Source organism: Mobula hypostoma, chromosome 13 (genome assembly GCF_963921235.1).
Source record: "Mobula hypostoma chromosome 13, sMobHyp1.1, whole genome shotgun sequence".
NCBI lineage: Eukaryota > Metazoa > Chordata > Chondrichthyes > Myliobatiformes > Myliobatidae > Mobula > Mobula hypostoma.
Window position 1 is genome coordinate 77,586,673 of NC_086109.1, and position 25,181 is coordinate 77,611,853.

The 25,181-nt window shown below is 40.1% G+C and overlaps 1 protein-coding gene across 2 annotated transcripts in view; it reads right to left on the bottom strand.

Annotated features, from left to right (window-relative positions):
- Nucleotides 1-25,181, bottom strand: part of dmxl2 (Dmx-like 2) — a 154,401-nt gene that overhangs the window by 81,129 nt on the left and 48,091 nt on the right. For both annotated transcript variants that reach the window (XM_063065995.1, XM_063065994.1), the window contains exons 8-15: nucleotides 22,628-22,811; nucleotides 16,925-17,096; nucleotides 14,457-14,663; nucleotides 13,133-13,395; nucleotides 11,081-11,729; nucleotides 8,064-8,185; nucleotides 5,169-5,258; nucleotides 3,472-3,586 (exon numbers count right to left, since the gene is read on the bottom strand). In XM_063065995.1, coding sequence (XP_062922065.1) covers nucleotides 3,472-3,586; nucleotides 5,169-5,258; nucleotides 8,064-8,185; nucleotides 11,081-11,729; nucleotides 13,133-13,395; nucleotides 14,457-14,663; nucleotides 16,925-17,096; nucleotides 22,628-22,811 — 1,802 coding nt within the window. The remainder of the gene's footprint in view (nucleotides 1-3,471; nucleotides 3,587-5,168; nucleotides 5,259-8,063; nucleotides 8,186-11,080; nucleotides 11,730-13,132; nucleotides 13,396-14,456; nucleotides 14,664-16,924; nucleotides 17,097-22,627; nucleotides 22,812-25,181) is intronic.

A 25,181-nucleotide genomic window follows, 5' to 3' on the forward strand; every position in this document is an offset into this window, starting at 1 on the left:
GGGGATCATTTCAGGGGATCAGCCCCTCCCTCAGTTGTTCAGCTGATCAGAGAGGGATCGAGAAACTTAGTGGAGGCCCAGTGGGGGAAAGGCTTGGGGTCTCTGGGGAAGCACGTTCCCAGTAATGTACCACTGAACTTCCACAAGGAAAAGACCCTATTCCTGAAGGCTTAGAGGGACCACGCCCCAGGGTGTCGTTATGAATAGAGGGAAGCGATGCTAAAGCTATCCTCGACCCCGGGGCACAGATCAAGTTGTTGTACAGTTCGTTTTACAACCGGTGTCTGAAGCATTTATCCTTGACAACCGCAAGGGCACCAGAGACTTTGGGTACTAGTAGCAGTAGTTATCCAGAAGACGATGATTGGTTAATGACCCTGGAGTTCATGGAGGCATTTTCTGGGCACCCAGCGTGTCGAGTTGCTTCTCAGGACGTGTGTAGCAGCCTTGAGCCGGTACCGAATTTAAACGAGACCCAGCGGTGGTACGGCTTGGGGAAAGTAGCTGAGGGCGAGACCCTCTTAGTAGATGCTCCGAACTACCACGAGGGAGGGGAGTTGACCGCTGAAGACACCTCAGTGAGAGAGAGGTCGCGGCAACTGGACCCTGGCGGCGTGGGAGATGAAGGCAGCGTGTGTGTGGATTATGCGATGTGGTTTAATGTGCTGCATCTGAGGAGTGGATGTTGCCAGATCCTGAGGAGTGCAGCTGTTGAGCTGAAGATGGCCTTTACTAGTTCCCTAGGATTCTTCCGATCCGAAAAGATGCCCAAGGGCATATCCGGAGCCCCTGCATCCTTCCCACGGGGCATGAGGAAGACCATGGGGGAAGTGAAGGTGTGTGGAGTTTTGACGTGTGTGGAGTTTTGACGTATGTGGATGACCGCCTAGAGCTTGGATTCGCCTGGGGGGACTATGAGGCGAGGCGAGTGGCTGAGCCCGGGCGACCAAAGCGAAGTGTCAAACGTGGAGGAGTTTGGTGCAATGTGAGGAAAATGACCTGACATACCAGTTGAACTTCCTGGTGTTGGGACAGACGGTGGTGGACCGGGGGATGGAAACCCAGGTCGTCAATCTGAATGAGACACAGGGAAGAGAGGGGATTTGCACCGCACTGAGGTCATATACTGACGAATTGATCCAGCGAGAAGAAACAATGACCCACCTTCCAAGGGATCAGCAGAAACTCAAGACGTCGATTCAGACCAGATTGGAAGACTTGCAAGTTGGGGAAGATCATGGAAGTGTTCTGACTAAGGTCAACAGAAAACCGAGAGCCCAGGGAGGGGAGTTTGACTACACTCCCGAGGAGGTAAAGAAATGGAGGACAGATCTCGGAAAGGGGAGGCGGACGCTTGAAAGGAACCTGAAGATGACTATCGCGAGTTTAAATGAAGTGGAAAAACTGAACTTTGACCTGGAGGACGCCCTCAGGAAGAAACAACCGGAGGCTGAACATCCTTTAACTGCTGCTTTTCAGGTCAGGGTGGAAGAAGCTGGTGGGGTAACTGCGTCCCAGATTGAGATGGCCAGGAACCCTGAGTCAGAACTGCTGAGGCTGTGGCAAGAGTTGAAGGAGTCCCCGAAGAAGCTGACGTCTCGACTGCAGGAGGCTAAATGTTTCAGTTTGGAGAAACATAACCAGCAGCTATCGATCGAGGGAATGAGGAAGGATATGGATTCGAAGGATGATGTGCTGCACATGTGGAACATGCTGCCTTTCGCTAACTTCCCCGTGATTGAGGAAGAGACCTTTGGCCCTTCTCCCACTGAGTCAGGTGTAGTGGGGAGGGCTAGCTGTGGGCAGTCTGAGTTGCGGCAGGATTGGGAAGGAGTAGAGGCGGGGCCCTGGACACGGGACTGGGGGCTCCAAGCTGTAGTGGTGGTCTGAGTGAGAGAGGAGTTGGCAAGCAGGCCCGAGGTATCCCTAGTAGTGTCTGAGCCTTTTGGGTTTAGGTGAGGGGGTACGGAGGTCTCAGAGGGTTAAGAAACTCCCAGATAGGTTGGCCTATTTAGCGCCCGTGGGACGGGAGTAAGGTCCACTGTTTGGGGAGCACTGTCACTGTGTGTATCTGTGTATGTGTGTGTTGTGTGTATGTGTGTGTTGTGTGTCTGTAGAACTGGGTGGCGAGTTATTTAGAAGTTATGAGGACATGACTTTATTTGGTGGGGGGGAGAGTGTAAGGGGGTTTCGATTTTTATGTTACTGCGGAGGCTAATTAAAATGGCGTCTTTGTTATGTTAATCTGGGGAATGCGGCTTTGTTGTCTTAAACGCTGAGAAAGTTTGCGCTAGCAGCTTGTTGTGGTTTAGAGGGTGATAAGAAATACGTTATTAACCAATTGGGATAGTTGTTATGGTTTTGGTGTAGTTGAAGATACTGTTTGCGAGGGGGTTTTGGGGGCAGAAGGCGGGAGAGCGAGACAGAGGATGGACCAGGTGCTGTGAGTCCGCTAACGGGGTCAGACCCCGAGCGGGACGTTCAGCAAGGAGATGGAGACGGATTCGTGTGGAGCGTCTGGTCGACCACCGTTGTTGGTCCCAGGCGGCCGGTCGAGGTAGTCCGAGGGGGTCACAGGGTGAAGAAGGTGGTCCTTGAGCTCCAACGGGTTTTTTTTTTGTGCACGAAGAGATTGAACTTTGATAAGTGTGGCGCCTTTTATTTTCCTTTTATATTTTATTCTCTTTTAATTATATAGTTCCAGTAATATCTATAAACTGTATATCATTTGATTGCATCTGGTGTATTGCCTGTTATTTGGGCAGGGTGGGGTACCTCACATAGCATCCACACAAACTAATTACCCAGTTTGGCGGGGCCGAGGCTGTTTCCCTAGACGACAGCGAGCCGAGCGACCCTGAGGGTGGCCAGGGGGGGCTACATACAAAATACAATTAAGTTGGTCAGTAAAACTATTGAAAATCTTTTCTTTGTACTTTTGTCAGTTAAATAAAGGTTCACGTGAATTAACATATCACAGATTTTTGTTTTTATTGCATTTTGGAAAATATCCCAACTTTTCTGGAAATGGGGTTTGTATATATCATACAAACCCCTTACAGGCAGTGGAGGGAATTGAACCCGGGTCACCTACACTGTAAAGTGTTATACTAGCCACTTTGCCACTGTGCTACCCCTATAGAGTTCCATACTGGAACAGGAAAACAGCTGAAATAGCAAGTAAAATAAACAACTACTTAATGAAGCATTCTTAGGAGTTCACTGGTATTCTGAGAAACACCAAGAATTTTTAAGTCCAGTTAACAGGAGTGCCTTTCATCCAAATATCAGCAGCTCAACAATGCAACATTGCCATTTTACTGATGTGTCAATTTAAGTTTCATGATTAGATCCTGCAAAGTGATCAGAGTTAAGAAAACTCCAAAGTGAGACGAACTGATATTAAGAGTAGGTTGAAGCTAATGGTGCACTTAATTAAAGCATACCAAAATAAAAGCCCTTACAGCATACCTTGTACGGGTTGAGTAAAAGGCAGTCCCTGATCCTTATTTTTTTCTTCCTGTGGCTTATATCCCAGGATAAAATCTTCTTGAAATACATGAAGCAGCTGTGTGTTTGAGCCACACTGAAACAGGAATATAGCAGGGAGTTAGTCATTAAATAATAGCAGATTATTTGTCCTTTTTGAGCTTGGTTTAGGGAAGAAGTTATTTTCATATCCACTGTGAAACATAGATAATGGGATTATTACCTGGAGAAGGTCCCAATTTTAATAATTCCATTCTTGACTAGAAACCTCATTAAAGAATTTTAATTAACACTAATTTACTTATTAAAAAGTACGTGTCTGGCTACACATGCATGCAATAGAGGACAGAGGGTAAAGGGTATGGAGAGAGGGGCATCAAGTCAGTTTTGTGCAAGGCTGTGAAGCTTCAGCAATGAAATATGTGAAGCGGAAGGCACTGCATACGATACAAAAAAAGGCCTTGAATAGTTCATAAACACAAAGCTTTCCCCTGTGAGCCAAAATGCTCAGTGGGCATTTGTATTTCATGTTCAGTTATGAGGAGAGTTTATGGAACATGAAAGCATCTGTCCTTTTAGGGAAAGGATGAGAATATTCAATTCACAAAATACAAAAGTAAAAAAAAACACAATGGAGGAAAAGTATTGCCTCTCGGCAATAGTAAGGTTAATGAATATCTAAGATGCACTTTGCCAAAACCAAAATCATATTTTCTCCATTTCTGAATGTGCCCTTACAAGTAGAGATAAAAAGAAATGTAGAAATTCCAACTTTTCATACAGCTAATGGCTAAGAAACAATAGATAGATCAATAGGTAGGAAACTAAGCTGCGAGGCGTAAACAAGGTTACAAAAAGATTATAGATAAGTGAATTGCAAAATTTGGCAAAAATTATTAAAAAAAGTTCTGACGGACAGGATCAATCTACACTCAGAAAGGCAGGGATCATCAGGGATAAATAAGCATGACATTTTGGTGGGAGATCATGTCTGACTAATTGAATTGACAGTTTCCAAAGTATAAGGGCAATATGATTGATGTAGGAACTCTACTGACAAGGTCCCACATGGAAGGCTGGTTTAAAAGCTTAAAATCCATGGATCAAAGGTAAATTGAATCTAAAACAAGCTTGGTAATAGTAAACTGGAGGGGCAGTTCTATGACCTTCAACTCAAGACAGGAAAATGAGGAGGAGGTGATAAGATAGGAGCTAGAGGGAGGTGGTCACCCTTAGGCTGCAGGAGATAGGCACCTGGTTGACTGTAGGACAGGGAACAAAAAAACAAGGGTAGCCAGTGCCGAGTACCCCTGTGGCCTCAAATATGATACAGAAAATTGTGATACAGACCATTTTCTAGGAAAACAATACCCCATAATCTGGGTTATCCATATGTAATGTTAACTCACATCATTGTAATTAACATTAGTTTATGTCTTAAATTAAAACTGTATAAAACACTATCCCACAAATTCTGTTTTGAATTTCAGGAAAATGAGCAATGTTGTAACTTTTGTGTCAAAATGCTAAGACTTCCTAAATGGATAACTAATTACCAATGGATGAAAGATTATTTTTCCTAGCTTTGATTCCCAAAATAGTAAATTTGAAGTCATAACACAGACAAAAGGAAAGTAAAATACTTGTCAAATTCCAAACTAATCCAAAGTCCATCTAACCTGAGCTGTTATTACATCCAGTTCAATAATGCAACCTGGACGAGCTGTTGATTGCTGGCTTACTATGTTGAACACTTCTCCAACAAGTTTCTGCAAAAATGAAGAAATAAAATATTAAATGGAAGAGTTGGAAACAGTTTATCACTGACATCATTTACAGTTAGCCCAAATCTTAGGTCATCCACCTTAAAATAGAAGAATCATGCTCTGTTATCCATGGTCTTCTACAAATATCCAAATGGATCAAAATAAGGATCAGGCATTCATCTTCTCATGATAGTTCATCATTCTCTGACATGTAGAATGAAGTCCAAATACAGGCACACTTAAATATTATGGATGCACCAATGAAATAGCAATGTACCAATTCTGTGAACTACTGAGTTTCAAGCAGCAGGTTAATGTAATAGGAAACAACAGGAATTCTGCAGATGCTGGAAATTCAAGCAACACACATAAAAGTTGCTGGTGAACGCAGCAGGCCAGGCAGCATCTCTAGGAAGAGGTGCAGTCGACGTTTCAGGCCGAGACCCTTTGTCAGGACTAACTGAAGGAAGCGTGAGTAAGGGATTTGAAAGTTGGAGGGGGAGGGGGAGATCCAAAATGATAGGAGAAGACAGGAGGGGGAGGGATGGAGCCAAGAGCTGGACAGGTGATAGGCAAAAGGGATACGAGAGGATCATGGGACAGGAGGTCCGGGAAGAAAGACAGGGGGGGACAGGGACCCAGAGGATGGGCAAGGGGTATATTCAGAGGGACAGAGGGAGAAAAAGGAGAGTGAGAGAAAGAATGTGTGTATAAAAATAAGTAACAGATGGGGTACGAGGGGGAGATGGGGCATTAGCGGAAGTTAGAGAAGTCGATGTTCATGCCATCAGGTTGGAGGCTACCCAGACGGGATATAAGGTGTTGTTCCTCCAACCTGAGTGTGGCAATTCTCGCAATTCCTCCATCTCCGCCGCATCTGCTCTCAGGATGAAGCTTTTCATTCTAGGACGAGGGAGATGTCTTCCTATTTTAAAGAAGGGGGCTTCCCTTCCTCCACTATCAACTCTGCTCTTAAACACATCTCCCCCATTTCACGTACACCTGCTCTCACTCCATCCTCCCGCCACCCCACTAGGAATAGGGTTCCCCTGGTCCTCACCTACCACCCCACCAGCCTCCGGGTCCAACATATTATTCTCCGTAACTTCCGCCACCTCCAACGGGATCCCACCACTAAGCACATCTTTCCCTCCCCCACTCTCTCTGCATTCCGCAGGGATCTCTCCCTACGTGACTCCCTTGTCCATTCGTCCCCCCCATCCCTCCCCACTGATCTCCCTCCTGGCACTTATCCGTGTAAGTGGAACAAGTGCTACACATGCCCTTACACTTTCTCCCTTACCACCATTCAGGGCCCCAGACAGTTCTTCCAGGTGAGGCAACACTTTACCTGTGAGTCGGCTGGGGTGATACACTGCGTCCGGTGCTCCCGATGTGGCCTTTTATATATTGGCGAGACCCGACGCAGACTGGGAGACCGCTTTGCTGAACACCTACGCTCTGTCCGCCAGAGAAAGCAGGATCTCCCAGTGGCCACACATTTTAATTCCACATCCCATTCCCATTCTGACATGTCTATCCACGGCCTCCTCTACTGTAAAGATGAAGCCACACTCAGGTTGGAGGAACAACGCCTTACATTCCGTCTGGGTAGCCTCCAACCTGATGGCATGAACATCGACTTCTCTAACTTCCGCTAATGCCCCACCTCCCCCTTGTACCCCATCTGTTACTTAAAATTTTTATACACACATTCTTTCTCTCACTCTCCTTTTTCTCCCTCTGTCCCTCTGAATATACCCCTTTGCCCATCCTCTGGGCTCCCCACCCCCCCTGTCTTTCTTCCCGGACCTCCTGTCCCATGATCCTCTCGTATCCCTTTTGCCAATCACCTGTCCAGCTCTTGGCTCTATCCCTCCCCCTCCTGTCTTCTCCTATCCCCCTCCAACTTTCAAATCCCTTACTCATTCTTCCTTCAGTTAGTCCTGACGAAGGGTCTCGGCCTGAAACGTCGACTGCACTTCTTCCTAGAGATGCTGCCTGGCCTGCTGCGTTCACCAGCAACTTTTATGTGTGTTGCTTTAATGTAATAGGAAATGGATGCAAGAGATCCAGTAAAACCAGATGAAGAGAAAATTTAAGTGGCTGATCAAAAGTAAAAGTAAATCATTACTATACAAGACAAACTAACTCGTATTAGGGAAAGGGTGTACATTGAACAAGTGCAGAACTTTATCCAAAATCCATTATCAATTGAAACTGAAACACGTATATTTTACAGAACCAGAAAATTAAAACACTCATATTCACTGGCCCAATCCAAAGAATAAGCCATTGAGATTCTTGATCATTGTTTAGTGGTGTTTCTACTTTATAATACCAAGAACCATACCCCCAGCCCCTTCCTGGCCACCTCTTCGTCAGCTCATCCAAAACTCCGTATTCTACTATCCAACAAATCCCACTTACCTGTTACCACTACGCTTCATGGACTCCCAAGTCCAACAAAATCATCCCACATTTAAAATTCTTATAAGAATGATTAAATTCGAACATCTCCACATTGCCACCCTAATTCCATCAACCTTGCCAAACCATTGATGACTATTTCTTCAGACACCTACACTCTTTGCTGCAATTCTTTTCATAAACAACTGTCATCCCAGATTTCTCATCTTCTGTCCTAAACAACTTCTCCAGCCCTTCCAATACCCATTTCTTTACATTTAAAGCCAGAATTTAAAACCAATTATTATAGGTTTAAAATTACTTAAGAATATTTTACAATCCCATTATAATTGTACTAATTCTGTTTTTTTTTTGCTAATTTCATAGCCATTAATTTACCGATATTTCTGGATCAGACAATTCATCCAGAAGTTTTCTTGCATCAACAACAGCCTGGTAAAGCCTGAGATCCTGACCATCAGAAGCAACAAAACATGCACTGGCAGAGTTGCAGTATGTGCCTGAAAATACAAATGGGATACAATTATAATTATTTCTTTACTACACATTTTATTGATTTTTGAAGATTTAAGTTATACAATGCAGTATTTACACTGTTAATAATGAACTTTTTTCTACATTAACAGAATAAATCGATGAATATAGTTCATTGATGTTGTGCTTTAACATTTAAATATATTTTCCAAAAACAAGTAAAGGTGGTAAAGTAATTGCCGATTTCGCACAGCCAAAACAGAACCTATTATTTGCTATGATATTGAAAGTTCCTTTAAATTTGTTTCAATAAGACTTAAAAATAAATTTATTCAGGTGAAAACTGATAAGTACGACCAAATCCTAATTTATAATCCTTCTATACTACCCACTCTGTATTGTAACAAAACCTTACTATTCTTGTGTCTTAGAAGGCAACCCTGATGCTGGGGTTGTACTGTCATTAAAATCAGTTCTGACATAACACACTAATATACCCTCAGAGGCCTTTTTATTAAGTACAGGAATAGACCCTGACATGGTATTCTACTGCTACAGCCCATTCATTTCATGGTCTGATACACTGTGCATTCATAGATGCCCTTTTGCACATCAGAATGCTGACTTTGACTTCCCTTGTCAGCTGTGGTCATTTCACCCTCCCTTTGGAATATTTCATCTTTCCTGTGCCTTCCAAATTTCTCCCAGAAACACCAGCCATTGCCATTCTGCCATCATCCCTGCTAGTATCTCCTTCCAATCAACTTCATCCAGATCCACTCTCATGCCTCTGTATTTCTCTTTACTATCTTCTCCCTCTCAAACTGCAAGGTGAATTCTATCATATTATGAGCACTGTCTCCTGAGGATTCCTTTTCCTTTGATTAAGCTCCCTAATCAAATCTGATTCATTACACAATACCCAATTCAGAATTGCCTTTCTGCTGGTAAGCTCAACCACAAGCCGCTCTAAAAGGCTATCGCTTAGGCATTCTACAAATTTCATCTTTTGGAAATCAGCACCAACTTGACTTTCCCAATCTACCTTCATATTGAATTCCCCATGTTTATCGCAACATTGCCCATTTTACATGCCCTTTACATCTCGTTGTAATTTGTAGGCCACATCCTGGCTACTGTTTGGAGACCTGTATACAACTCCTATCAGGGTCCTTTTTACATTTGCAGCTTAACTCTACCCACAACGATTCTCCATCATCCAATCCTATGTCACTTCTTTCTACAGATATGATTTCATTTTTTAAGCAATACAGCCATCCCAACCCCTCTGCCTACCTGCCTGTCCTTTCAATGCAATGTGTATCCTTGGATGTTAAGCTGACAATTATAATCTTCTTTCAGCCATGACTCAAGAGATACCCACATCAAACCTGCCAATCTGTAACTGTGCTACAGGTTCATCCATCTTATTCAATATACTGTGTGCATTCAAATATACCACCTTCAGTCTTGTATTAATCACCCTTTTCGATTCTGCTCCCATGTCACAATTCATCTCTTCTGACAATTTTACCCTGTTACTCCAATTCCCATCCCCCTGCCCAGTTAGCTTAAACACTCCCCAAAAGCTCTAGCAAACCTGACTGCAATGATATTGGTCTCCCTTGGGTTCAGGATTAACCCATCACTTTTTGTACAGGTCATCCCTTCCCCAGAAGAGATCCCAATGGTCCAGAAATCTGAAACCCTGCCCCCCACACCAATTTTTCAGCTACACATTAATCTGCCAAATCATCCTATTTTATCCTCAATGGCACACAGTACAGGCAGCAACCCAGAATCCGGGTACTCCCCTTCTACCCAGTTTCTCCTCTTCCTCTGACCTCTCTCATTAACAAGGCACTTTTGCCCTCATGACTGCTGCACTCTAGATGCATTTTGTTTTTCACACCATTCCTTGTAAGCCCTAGAGACAGTTGTGCATTAAACTCCCAGGAGACAAGCAGTCTCTGAGAAATTCAAAACACCCCATCCCATCTGGCACCAAACATTCTGCAGTCACTTAGATCATATTTCTTCCCCCAATTCTATTTGGTCTGAACAACTGGACCTCTTAACCATGCCTGCATGCTTTTATGCATGAAGTTGGTGCCACACAATTCGCTGATTAGATATTTGCATCATTAACAAGTGTACAGGTGTACCTATAAAGTGGCCACTGAGTGTATGTTTGCTACAAAATCGTGATTTCAATATTATTAAAGAATTGTTGCATTTACAGGACTAAATGGCCTACCACCAAGAAACATTGAATACAATAATTCTGTAGGCTATGTACATTTCAGAACCTTTCTTTCAAAATGAAATTAACATTAACAAAATTCACATTGGCATCAATATCTAAGATCAGATAATGCCTACACTGCTGCTTAGCCCTTTGGATCCAGATAGAATGCTAATCTTAATTAGTGGAACACAGTTTTACTTAATAACCCATTTCCTTTGCATAGAAGTCCACAAGATAAAACCTGCCACATAACTGTTACAAATATGCATGGCTTGGAAACATTTCCCAAGGGGATATTCTCAACATTTTGGTTACATAGGTGAAGAAAAAAATCTGGATTTTATTCTTTGTGTTTTTGGTAGCTACACCATTTGCTTGTTTTCAGTTAATAGGTTCCTACTGTGTCTTAAAGAAAGTTATTCTCACAATATTCAAATGTTTATAAAGTAATAATTGCATTTTCCTTAAGTAGAATATGTAAATGCCAAGTATCAACTGATGTTATCCTGCTGGATGCAACCGATGAGGATAAAAGTATTATATCAAAAGAGACTACATGTAAAAATCTAAGAATTCTTAGCTCCTAATTTTACAACAGATTTTCTATTTTACCAAGGGTGAAGGAACTATGAACACACTCTGAAATTATGACATACTAAAAGATTAAACTTACCAAGGCAATAGCTTGGGATCAATGTTGGAAGCCAGGCTACATTTGAAAAGGCTGAAGTGTGCAGGGAATTGATACGTGCCAACTCTGATACACCCCCAGAATATGACAGTGGTCCAATTGGGTCCATACGCCATAGGATCAGTTCACTGTAGATGGCATTAGGGTCGTGAAATGTTCGTGTGGCAGCATTTTTAACCTGCTGTGTTCTTGGCCCTTTTAAGGATTTCACAGGTTCTATGATTTCTTTTTCAACATCAGACTCAGGTGTCATGAGAGCATTGTGATGTGAAGAAGTCAACAGCAAGGGCAGCACTGAATGACAAGCCAAATCATTGAGATGAAAACGATGTCCGCAATATCTGAATTTATGTGATACAATCAGAACTGTGCTAAAGGCAGATTCTTCAGCAAAAGTCACTGCCCACTGGTTTAATGATCCATCTATATGCTTTGAAATCATCATAACAGATGGTGTGACAATATTTATTTTTGAACCATTCACACTATGGGCCACTCCATTGATTTTTGGATCATTATCAGGTAGATGCTTAACATTTTTAACAGTGCATGCATACATCATTATATTTCTGCTGAGTGAGTTCGCATCACCAATAGGAAAAGCAACAGGAATCCGAGATGAAAATGCAACCTAGAATACAAAAAGAATTGGATATATTTTAAGATAGCATACACTGCAGGATTTGAAGGTAATCTTCTGTCTAGAAGCAACAACTTACAACAAATCTCTTATTCAATAAAAGTACACAGATGAATACAGGAATCAAAAGAGAACCAAAGTGACTAGAGAGTTAGCGGTTCAGGTCAAAGGATAATTAAAGAAGTGGCTTGAAGATGACTTCTAAACTATCAAATTTTATGCTTTATTTGACATTGGAATGTGTATAGGTATGCTCATCAAAAGGTTCATTGGAGCATTGATATATTTACACTGTCTTAGTTGGAAAATCTTTATGAACAAATAGAAGATTGCCAAAATATAAAAAAGATATATACCATACAATTACAACTATATTTTTTCTTATATTATAGAATCAAATAACTTCCCCAAGACTGCACTACCCTTCTCTCAAAGGGTGCCCCAATGGGTCACCCCATTGTCTAGCATATCATAAAATTTACAATTTCTCAGCACATAACGTAATGGCTCCGTCTGTCCAAGTAGACAACGGATGCGCCCGTAGGAGTGACCTCTCTGGGGCACAGACCTGGGCGATGAATATGGAGATCCTGGGCTGCCCAGACATTAAGATCCCCCTCTCGGTCTCGCGGATGTGGCACAAAGGAATGTGAAGCAGTACATTTGGGAACAAAAGAGGTAGCTACCCTGATCTAACAAACTCAGAGAAGCACTAAATGTTGTTTAAAACATCTCTTGGAACTATTCTGTGCAGGTTGCTCAAGGTTTCCAACATCTGCAAAATCCCTTGTGTTTATCTTTTGGAACCAGACTGATTCACTGAAAATATTGTATTTTAACTACATTGATCACTGAAGATCTTAAACTTTGATGCAAGTTTTAAAAAAATGTTCATTCTTTGAGGGGGGGGGGCTGAAAAAGGAAATGGAAAGATAAAAACATGAAGACAATAGACAAAACTTCCTGACATATCCAATCAAGGCAGTAATAGTGACAATGCTCAAATATTATTGTCCAGAACTTTCTAGCACGAGGCATCTTTTGCAAGATCTTTTTAATCAGAATGTCAATTACTACAGTGCAATGAGGAAGTTATATCTTTCTCATATTTTTATATACGAGATACAGTCTAAAGGAATATGACCTCAAATTGTTTTACAATTTCTCATCTTAGATCCTGTTTCCACAGGTTTTAAAGTAAACAAAACATTTTGGAGTATTCTATAATATGCTAAATCAATTTATGTTTTAATACGTTCAGATGCCAAACTGACTACCCATATTTGACTACAATTTTGAAGTAACTTCATCTGAACACAATTGTTTCCTTTTAAAGTCTAGATCTAAACCTCTTTCATTTATATATAAAAATAACTAAGGTCCTTCATCTGTACCTGGACTTGTCTAAATATTCCTGGATGGTACTCATCTAAATACTTCACATGCCACACTAAAAATGAACCATCTATAGGATGGATTGTAAACAGCATATCAGCATTCTTGTTCCACTCAGTTTGCAGTGCTTCAATTTTTCGATCTAACAAAATGGTTGGTAGTGGAACTCCAGCATAGGACGATGAATATATTTTGGTTCTCCCATCTTGTTCAGCTTCTTCAATGTCATATTCTGATCCCTTCTCTGAAGTCTCTTCTTGTTCTATAACAAAATTAAAATTAATCAGTCTTACTCAAAAGAAAGTTATGCAGTGCTCCAAATTAAATTAGGAGTACTCTTTATTAAGCATTTGCTTGTTGTTTTAATCTTCAGTATGTTCTGGAACCGGCAGCATAGGTAAGAAGTAATTGTTCCAAAATATAAAATTTCTGTTGTAAAGGAACAGAATTTTAATAAGATAAAAACTTCATCCAATATGATACACAAAACAATTGATCGTTAGTTCAGAATCAAAATCATTTCATGCACACTTGTGCTGTGAATTGCTTAACTGCTATAATGATGTAGGCATCCAGAAGTTAGGCAGAGCAAGCAGATATAACAATATACAACATTGATTTTACATCATATGTAATGCCAAAGTTCAATTTCAACCTAATGCACCTTTTTTCATCTGCATTGCTAAACACGTTAAGCAGCAAGAATCGCCGCACAATGCTGCTGTCTAATAGAATGATTAGTTACTCATTAATAGCAACTTGAATTCTGATTGATGCTTTAGATCTACAAGTATATGGTTCTTTCCATGTTTATTTGAAGATGCATATATCTCCAGGAAGTAACATGCAAAAATAAAGAAAGACTTTATTCTGATTCAAAACTGTCTTGGCTATATTAATTTCTATTCCCATTGGAATATCTCAAACCTTGTGTAATTAGATGATACACAAAGAACAATTCTACTTGACGAGGAAGAGGACAGGAAAAGAACGGCATTCCAAGCCATAACTGCCTAGTGTAATCACAGAGCAATTCTCTTACCCAACCCCCCCCCCGTCCCCAATGAAGAACCACGTATGGAACGTCAGAATTTTAACAAGGAGTTTAGCAGAAATCTGAAGCATTGGTGTACCCACAATTACAACATTAGATTAGGAAAAGCCATATGCCACTTGTTCCCTCTTTAATCCCTTTGATGGACAAGGGTATGGTCAGGTAGTCTAAACCAAACAGATCAATTGTTTTTCTTAAGGCATTGAACTGTGGATTAAATTATGCTTACCTATACTGTACAACACAAACCTTTTACTTGCTATGCTCACCAGTGTCTAATTTCATTTTCAATCCATTCATACTGGCAATGTCAACCTCATTCTCCATCTGCTGATCTGAGAGTTTCCTCAAATGCTCCATGAATATTTCCATAGATGATGTAAAATGCAGCTCTTTGTTGTTCAGCCAATGAACCACAAAATTTCCACCACCTTCTTCAATGTTAAAAGCTGTTCCAGCTAGTGCTGGTGGAATATCTGTATAGAACAATGAACAAATTAGCTCCCTCATACGCAACATTAAATGGAGAAATACATTAGAGTAATTTCCATCCAATGTGTATTTTGCATTAAATCAAATTGAAACCCAATACAGCTACATTAAAAACATTCTCAAATTAGTACTGTGTGTATTGGAGTACTGTGCTCACCTCACTACAGGAAGGATGTGGAAACTATATAAAGGGTGCAGAGGAGATTTATAAGGATGTTGCCTGGATTGGGGAGCATACCTTATGAGAATAGGTTGAGTAAACTTGCCCTGTGTTCCTTGGAGCAACGGAGGATAAGAGGTGACCTGATTGAGATGTTTAAGGTGATGAGAGGCAACGATCGCATGGATAGTCAGAGGCTTTTTCCCAGGGCTGAAATGGCCAACACAAGAGGGCATAGTTTTAAGGTGCTTGGAAGTAGGTACAGAGGAGATGTCAGAGGTAAGTTGTTTTTTTTAAAAAAACAGAGTGGTGAGTGCATGAAATGGGCTGCCGGGGACAGTGGTGGAGGTGCACACAATAGGGTCTTTTAAGAGACTCCTGGATAGGTACATGGAGCTTAGAAAAATAGAGGGCTATGGGTAACCCTGGCCGGCTGGTGGCGTAGTGGCATCAGCGCTGGACTTAGGAGCGAAAGCTCTCAAGTTCAAATTCAGCCGGCTCCCTGGCATGCTTTCCATCTGTGCTGGGTTGAGCGTCGAGATAACAACTCCGCCTCGTAAAAATAAGAAAGCCTGCTTAAAAAAAAACGCTGTCAAAGACAGCATCCTGATGTCTCCACTTGAAGTTAAGGGCTTTCTTCTTCTATGGGTAACCCTAGGTAATCTCTAAATTAAGTACATGTTCAGCACAGCATTGTGGTCCGAAGGACCTGCATTGTGCTCTAGGTTTTCTATGTTTCTAAATGAAAAAAATATTTTTAGTCAAGGTTGGAAGATTAAACAGCATTTTTAAGGTTACATTTTTTTAAATTAACATCAGAATTCCCATCTTGAACTTATTTTAATTTGTCATAGCCAAGTACAACATGTGCAATACATTGCATAAACTCTTTGCAATTTTCTGATAAGAATTGAATCCAGGAATTTTGCCACAGTAACATTAACACCATACACTTCCCCATTAAATTTGAATCAGCATGGTTAAAAAAGAGCAGTGGATAATGGTTGTGTGGCTCATTCCTATAATAAGGTTTTTGGCTCCATTTCCACAAACTTGAACTCCAGCCTCAAATTACAGGTAAGCTGAAGTCTGATTCTTTTAATGAAGCATATCATATGAAACCTTAAGTACTTGTATCACTTTTATGCTGGCTTTTTGCCTGAAGCAGAAAGTGCTTATCTTGAAGAATTTCTCCCTCCCACCTGATCAGTATTCCAAGATAGTGTGTGGACACAAACTCATAAAAAACATTACATAAATGCAAAACTCAACTGAATTTAGAGCTATTTAGCAGTTCCCCACCAAATTTACAGAATTCTATACCAGATACCCAAAAGAATCTATTATTAAGATATTATTTAGCTTGGCCTTTTCTGACAAATCCACTACATCACAAGGGGATACAATAGTGTAGGTGTTAATGCAATGTTATACAGTACTAGTTGTATAACATTGAGGTTCACTTCCCACCACTGCCTATGTAGGAGTTCGTGCATCCTCCCTGTGATCACATGGGTTTTCTCTGGGTGCTCCAGTACCCTCCCACATCCCCATTCCAAAGACTTACGGTTAAGATTAGTAAGTTGTGGGTATGTTATGTTGGTGCCAGAAACTTGGCAACTCCTGGACAGCTCAATCTTTGCTGATTTAATTTGATGCAAAATGACACATTTTACTACAAGTTTCTATGTACATGTGACAAATTAAGCTAATCTTTCTCCATCTTTCACATTAAATTTTACTGTCAGATTTCATAGAGGAATGACATTTTTCCAAATCACATTGCTGAATGAATCACTAGATTACAGCTTTTGGGTTTAAATTGAGCTCCCACCTGAATGGTAACAAGCCTCTTAGCCTTCTCATAGAGATTGAAGAGAAAATATCACCAGGGGAAAATTGTGCGTCTTTGGGCCAAAAAAAAAATCTGACTTGCAGGACGTTTAGTCAACCCCATGAGTGAATTTTTGAAAATAGCCTCATGGAATTTTAAAAGTTAATTTTATCTTTGAACTGTCAATTTGTATTTAAATGAGACAGATTTCCTTAACTTGGAAAAAAGTTATTATTTCTATTGATTCCAACCTGTGTTTGGATTAATGCTTGCTGCAATATGGAAGTGACAAAGTGCATTAGCGTAGTGTGAAATTTGTCTGTGGACTTCATGTGATCCAAGCTGACTTGGCAAAACTTCCTTATGGGCAATCAGAACTGAAGATCTGCGGCGCCCACTTAAATGCTTCAAATGATGAATTGTCTGCAAAAGATATTATTAATACAGTTAACCAATGTATTTGTATGATAGTATTTAGGTATTAATAATTTAGCAACCACGTAGTATAGATCAATACAGTGTAACTAAACTTATTGTTTTCAGCACCAACACTTTAGCAATTTATACTAGCAACTTCTGTCAAAAGGAAATACATGTAACCCTTTACTAAAAAGTGAGCCGGCTGGTGGCGTAGTGGCATCAGCGCCGGACTTTGGAGCAAAGGCCCCCCGAGTTCAAATCCAGCCGACTCCCTTGCAAGCTTTTCATCCGTGCTGGGTTGAGTGTCAAGCTAGCAACTCAGCCTCGTAAAAATAAGAAAGCCTGCTAAAAAAAAAACAAAAAAAAACGCTCTTTTCTCAGCAATACATGGAAGATTCCTTGGTGTAGGGTTCAGAGACTTTGAGAGAAGCAATACAACATACCTCATGGAAGATACACAAATCAAAATTTGCCAAGTCTCCAAATAACTGAGCTGCAACACCTGACCATGAAGATAGCACTTGCCATGATCTTACTGGGTCTCAAACATCTTTGTATGTATCCTCCTGCCAGCATTCCCAAACTGCATCTGATACTGGTGGGACAGAGCATTCTGAAGCTAACCTTTGCAGGATAATAACTATTTACAGATATGAAACTTTCCTCTCTGATGCTGCAGAAGGAGAAATGAATCAGCCTTCCATGAGCCTATTAAGCAGCTATAGAAAAACTGATAATCTGCTGAAGACACAAGATAGTGCTTAACCCGCTAACTACCTCCAGCAGATAGTTTATTAATCTGGTAATCTGCAATCTGATTGTTCTGAAATCCCAGTGGTTCTGTACCTACTCACGGGATCCCTGGTCTCATGCTCCCTTTACACACATTTAGGCCCTGTTTCTCATGTTTCGTTAAATATGTTCATTGGAAAAATTATACTACTCCCTAATGTCTAAGAAAAAGGCAAAATAAAAGTGCCTTGGGGTATTAAATAGGAATAAAGGTTAAGGAATGCATAATGGCACAGTGCATTTATTTGCTTTTGTGGAAGAGCCCTATTACTTTCCACAATACAAACAATTTTGTTGATTTGTTTCAAACAAGCTCTTAAGATGTCTCAGCATCAGAAAGAGACAACAAATGGGTATACTGTATTTGCATGGACAGTCTGTCAACTAAGTAGAGCTTTAACTGTTGAGTGAATCATTTGGAAAAAACACAAGGAAGAAGGTAATTACACTTTCCATGGATCCGAAATCACATAGCTACATTTCACTCGTAATCCTTGAGGGAACCAGCAAGAATGCTATCAGATTCCATGGTCCTAATCGCATTCTTACTCAATTCTGTGAGCGATACTTTTAACTCATTTTATCTACGCCATATCACATTGTTTGACAAAGTTAATAATACAATGCTGAATGCTCTCCCACAGCCATTTCACAGTAGAGCGTCATGACTCCCAATTATCGGTAGCACAGATTTTGAATCTGATATTCTTGCCTTAAAATACCTGTTACTGCAACAAATTTAAATAATTGGTGATATAGGAGGTGAAGTTAAAGGATATATATCTACTCAGTGCATTCCAACAGAAGGTAGTGATTGTATGTTCTCAAAGATTTAAATAGTATTTGCCAATATTACAGCACAGTTTATTTTGCATCTCAGTGCAAGTCCTTGGCATTGTGACTGAGAATTTATAGAAAGGACTTAAGTTTTAGGGCTGAGAGAACGTTTAAACTTTGCAGAATATGCTTGCAATCAAACAAGTCTAAAAGTCTGGTTTTGCTAGTTATACCAATGTTTGCTTAAGGTGAGTTTTAATATGAAACTTTGTGTTAATGTCTGTTGACAAAGGGATCAATATTGAGACCACAACTTTTCACTTTATACTTTAATAATATAGGAACTGATGACAGTGTGGCTGAGGTTGCAGACAATACTAAAGTGGGTAGTGAGACAGATAGTGTGGTGGATTCTCTTATGGTTAACTTGCAGATCAAGTCAGTAGCAAAGGGGGCAAATGCAATGCTAGCATTCATTTTGAGAGGACTAGAACATAAAAGCAAGGATGTATTGCTGAGATTTTATAAGCCATTGGCGAAGTTGCATTGGGATCATTGTGAGCAATTTTGGGATGCTATAGGAAGAGCAGTCCAGAGAGCAGAGTCCAAAAGTCTTCACACAGGAGGTCAAAAATCTGTATGATAGTTGCTTTGGTGGACTTAACCTGCACATGCAACTCTGCAAGGAGAAATATAGCAGGAACATGCTAGTTTGAAATTTCCTATTGTGCAAAGTCTCGGGACTTAGACATTGATGACTCCTCCATGAGGTCTACTTGCATGCTTTTGACACCGGCAGAGCCTCACCTCTACAATCATGTTGTCAAAAGCTGTGTAAGGGGAGAGAGTTGTCTTGAAGATAAGGTTTACTGCACAAGTCATCAGATAAAAGTTTGATATCAAGATTTTTTAAAATCAATTTGAGCAGCAGTCTGCAAAAGTTGTAAGTAGCCCTAAAAAAAACCACATTATAGGGCAATCATAAATAAAGTATAATCACAGTGGGAATGATGAACCTTGCTGTTCAAAAAGCACAGGATGTTCCAATATTGCCTACTTGTAAGTTGATGTAGTGCAAAATAGAATAATTCCATCCAATTCACAATCAATATCATTTAAACCTTAAGTGTAAGCATTGGAAATCTCTAGGTTAAATATCCCAGTGTAACCATAATTTTGTCAGAAAATATCACAACAACTATTTTGTAATTTAATAATGCTAAATGGAATCAGCTATGTTCAGAAAGGCAGAATGCTGAGATCCAAAATCCATGCCTCGTTTGTATTTTCTTTAAAAAAATTCAAACTGTGGCCGTCTGAAGCATAGACCAAATAGAATACAAAATGATACAAATGAAATATCCATAAAATTACTGAATATTTTAGGCAAATACATCACTAACCTGACTCAACCTATTTAAGTAATATATTCAAGATAAACCATAAAGCTGGCCTCTTCTCTGGGTCACTGGAATCTCAGTTCCCTGGATTTTTAGTCTGGATTAAGAACTCAAACTCCAACCTAATGGATAAAACTGCGAGCCATGCTGTGCAAAAAATATACATAAATTAAAATTCCAGCAGTTCAGCAGTGTCACTATCCACAACACTCTGATTATAATTCTCAGAATCTGATTATGATCCTAAATCTGCCAAAACCTAAAGCACTCCAGAAGCACAGAGCAGCAAGACTGACAAGGTCACTGACGGAGCAGCTTTGATTCTTTGAATACCTCACTGAATAAACTGAAACCTAGATTTGGTCTTCAGTTGCATATCAGATGTAGGGACAAGACTGCTCACAAAAAAAAGTCAACAACATTCTTAGCTCTTACCTCACTCAATTCCAGTAAATGGTCCCTGTCTAATTTGAAGATTCGGTATTTTGTGCTTCAGCACTATACCCTCTGTGAACCTCTTCCCAAATAGGGTTTCAGCTACATGAAATATCATAATAGCACTTCATTTACATCTAGCCATAAATGTATCCAATCATACGAAAGATCAGGAAATTCCAAGAAAATAGTATTCGGCTATTATCCTATGAAAATGCAAGCTTTCAATATATTAAATAAGTACACTTGCTGGTTCTGATGCTGAAACTGGCACATCTGTAATACTGTGTAAATGAAACTTGCATGTTAAGATGGAAGCAACACACACAAAATGCTGGAGGAACTCAGCGGGCCAGGCAGCATCTATGGAAAAAAGTACATAGATGCAGCCTGGCCCACTCAGTTCCTCCAGAATTTTGAGTGTGTTGCTTGACTTTCCAGCATCTGCAGACTTCCTCTTGTACATAAAGATGGAATTTCCATGTAAACATGCACAGTTAGTTGACAGCATCCTAACATGCTGCATCACTGTGTAGTATGGAAACTGCACTATGTTGGACAGAAGGGCAGAAAAAGACCAGCAATATCATGAAGGATCTGACCCACCCTGCTTATGTACTATTTGTCCCACTCCCATCAGGGAAGAGGCTACTTAGCGTCCATGCCAGGACCACTAGACTCAAAACAGTTACTTCCCCCAAGCTGTCAGTGTGATCCAACACCTCCAACCACTAGCCCACCCCACCACCTTTACATACACATCAACCACTCCACTCCACAGCCCCTCAGCACTCTTGACACTCCATGCATTGCCACTTTATGCTTATGCTCCATGCCTCAAACCTCCACTGATACAGTAACAGTTCTGTGTTTTCATATACCCTGATGTTACCTAGAAGAGTTCCTCTTACCAAATCACTTTGTCACTATCATTTCCCGACAGAGTCACTTTATGCACAGATTCTCCTGCATTTGGCTTCACTTTATGTACTGTACATACAATCAGTCTATGTACAGTACATCAGTTAAACTTATGTACACATAGCCACACTTCAAGTTACTTTCACAGTGTGTTTTATAGGATTGCTTTGATGTTTATTGTTTTCTTTTTGTTTTTTTGTGCTTATTATGATATTCTATGCTGCACTGGGTCCAGAGTAACCGTGATTTCATTCTCTTTTATACTTCTGCGCCAGCTGGGGGCACAATGGCATCAGCACCCGACTCCGGAGCGAAGGTTCCAGAGTTCAAATCCAAGTCGGGCCACCCCCCGAGCACACTTTCTATCCATGCCGGGTTATGCGTCGAGCTAGCCACTCGGCCTCATTAAAAAAGGGTCAAGTCAAAAACATTCATATCGTGACCCGGTTAATCCGAAAGGAGACCAATCCTGACACCATGCACCAGACAAGAATGGCTGACTGTCTGGTGCGACACGCTAAATAAAACTGAAGAATAACAATAAGCAATATTGAATGTAATATACTTCTTAAGAAGAAAAACAAACTTATTGAAATCACATGCCATCAATATGTGCAATTCACTCATTTTCAAGATATCATGGTATCTACAAAATATTTATTTTGGAATTTCAATATCTCTACATGATTTGTTAACAACATACAACTCAGGCTTCAATATTTCATTCCATATTTTCAAATTAATACACATTTTCTGAAGGCATAGTACTTTTGAAAGTGAAGCAAGTTTTATGTGTAAATAGGAGTTACAGAGGAAGGTTGCAGTTCAACATTTGGATTAATATCTAATTTAAATTGAGATGCACTAATAAAAACAAAAGAAACATTTGTACGTACATACACACAAAACTATATTTTGTTGATGCCAACAAGGTATCAAAAGAATGAGTAAGCTTGGCACATACTGATGGCATGGGACTTCAGTTTTGCCTTGATTCTTAAAAGTACACCATGCTAGATTCATATTCCTATACATCAAAATTTTAGATTTCTTTAAAATCATTTCTATTAGTCATCTGGTCTGTGAAGCAACATGAAACCAACCTGGAATAAACAAACTAAGTATATAGTTGATGCAAATTAAATTATCCACATCAATATTTTTGGATTTTACTCTGAACTCTCTTCCTGAAGATTTAGAAATAATTACCTCCAGAGCATGCTGGATTTTGTCTTTCTGACTTCCACTATGAGACAGATTGGTGGTTGATGTACTGATGGGAGTCTCTGCCATTTGTCCTCCAAAAAGATTGTCTTCTGGCAATAATGTTTCAGCCCACAGCCGGCAGATACCATCCTGACATGAAGTCAGAAGCACATTGCACACAGAGCTCCTGCAGTGAGAACATCATGAAATCATATGCACTCCAAATACAAAGTAGAAAGTACTCCTCTGCTTAAAAGCATTTTTCAACAACAGATTAAAAGGCCAGATCTTGTTAGATCCTGAAACTGAAAATCTAAAAAAAACACCATAAAACTTTTCAGTGAAATAAACAGATACTTTTCTTTGTCATGTCTAACCTGGAGTGGTTTTAGCAGGCAAGCTTCCAGCTTTTTTTGGTGAATTACAACAAATTTTCAATTCACTGCTGAATTTCATGACAAGCTCAAAATCAGAATTTGGTGGGACTTAAGATCAGTAGTTTTGAACATCAAATTTAATCCAAAAAAACAACTTTGCAACACAGTGTGATGAATTATAGTGGATGCAGAATGTTATTTGTAAATATTTTTAAATGAAGTTCTATCTAGAGATCAATTGCATCTCTTATATGGATGAATTCCCAAAGAACAAAAGCATAAAGCTTCACACGTCATATTCCACCCCCCCCCATTTAAGATAATGTTTCACCACTTCAATATCCAATGACCTTTCCCAAGCATGAAACCAGGTGTGAAATACTTTAACATTCATGAGTATTGTAATGTAATTTCCAAGCAAGATTCAATGATAAGAGACATTTTTCTCACTGTAATCTTTGCTGTCCTATTCATTTATGCTTTTATTCTTTGCAATATGAAATTTTGGTCCTCCTAAATCTTTCACTGATGCTGTTATGGACATTATTCTATAGATTTATTACACAAACACACAGTGCCTATAAGAACTATTTACCCCCCTTTAGAAGTTTTCATGTTTTATTATTTTACAATATTGAATTAGTGGATTTAATTGGGCTTTTTTGACACTGATCAGCATAAAAAGACTTTTGTGTCAAAGTGAAAACAAATCTCTGTAAAGTGATCTAAATGAATTACAAATATAAACATTTCAAAATAATTGATTGCATAGGCATTCACTCCCTTTAATCGGACACACCAAATTATCACTGGTACAGCCCATTGGCTTTAGAAGTCACATAATTAGTTAAGTAGACATCTGTTTTCGGAGACTGGTGTGGAGTCAAGGTGTATCAATTGATCGTAATAAAAAATACACTTGTATTTGGAAGGTCCAACTGCTGGTGAGTCAGTATCCTGGCAAAGACTACACCATGAAGACAAAAGAACACTCCAAGCAACTACACGAAAAATTATTGAAAAGAAGATGGATACAAGAAAATTTCCAAAGGATGCTCTGTGACTTGGAGTACAGTTAAGTCAATCATCAAGAAATGGAAAGGATATTGCACAGCTGAAAATCTGCCTACAGCAGACAGTCCTCAAAAACTGGGAAAAAGGGACTAGTGAGGGAGGCCTTCAAGAGACCTATAACAACTCTGGAGGAGTTACAAACTTCAGTGGCTGAGATGGGTGAGACTGTGCATACAATTGCTGTCCAGGTACTTCACCAGTCGCAGCTTTATGGGAGAGTGGCAAAGGGAAAGCTACTGTTGAAAAAAAAACTCACATGAAATCCCGGCTGGAGTTTGCCAGAAGGCAGGCAAGAGACTCTGATGCCAGCTGGAAGGTGGTTCTATGGTCTGATGAAACCAAAATTGAGCTTTTTGGCCATCAGACTAAACACTATACTTGGCGCAAGCCAAACTCTGCACATCATCAAAAACACACCATTCCTACCATGAAGCATCGTGGTGGCTGCATCATGCTGTGGGGATGCTTCACTGCAGCAAGCCCTGGAAGGCTTTAAGGTAGAGCTCAAAGTGAATGCAGCACAACACAAGGAAATCCTAGAGGAAATCTTGATGCAGTCTGCAAGAGAACTGCGACTTGAGAGAAGATTTGTTTTCCAGCAAGACAATGACCCCAACCATAAAGCCAAAGATACACAGAAGTGGCTTAAAAACAACAAAGTTAATGTCCTGGAGTGGGCAAGTCAGAGTCCAGACCTCAATCCAAGTGAGAATTTGTGACTGGACTTGAAAAGGGCTGTTTACTTACAAACCCTATGCAATCTGGCAGAGCTTGAGCAGTTTTGTAAAGAAGAATGGGGAAAAATTGCAGTATCCAGGTGTCTAAAGCTGACAGAGTTCTATCCACACAGACCCAAGGCTGTAGTTGCTGTCAGAGGTGCACTGACTAAATACTGACTTGAAGGGGGTGAGTAATTATGCAATCAATTATTGTGTTTAATAATTGTAATACATTTGGACCAATTTGTGGAAATTTGTTTTCACTTTGACACGAAAGAGTATTTTGATCAGTGTCAAAAAAGCCAAATTATATCCACTGTGATTCAATCTGTAAAATAAAAAAAAACATGAAAACTTCCAGGGGAGATAAATACTTTTTATAGGACT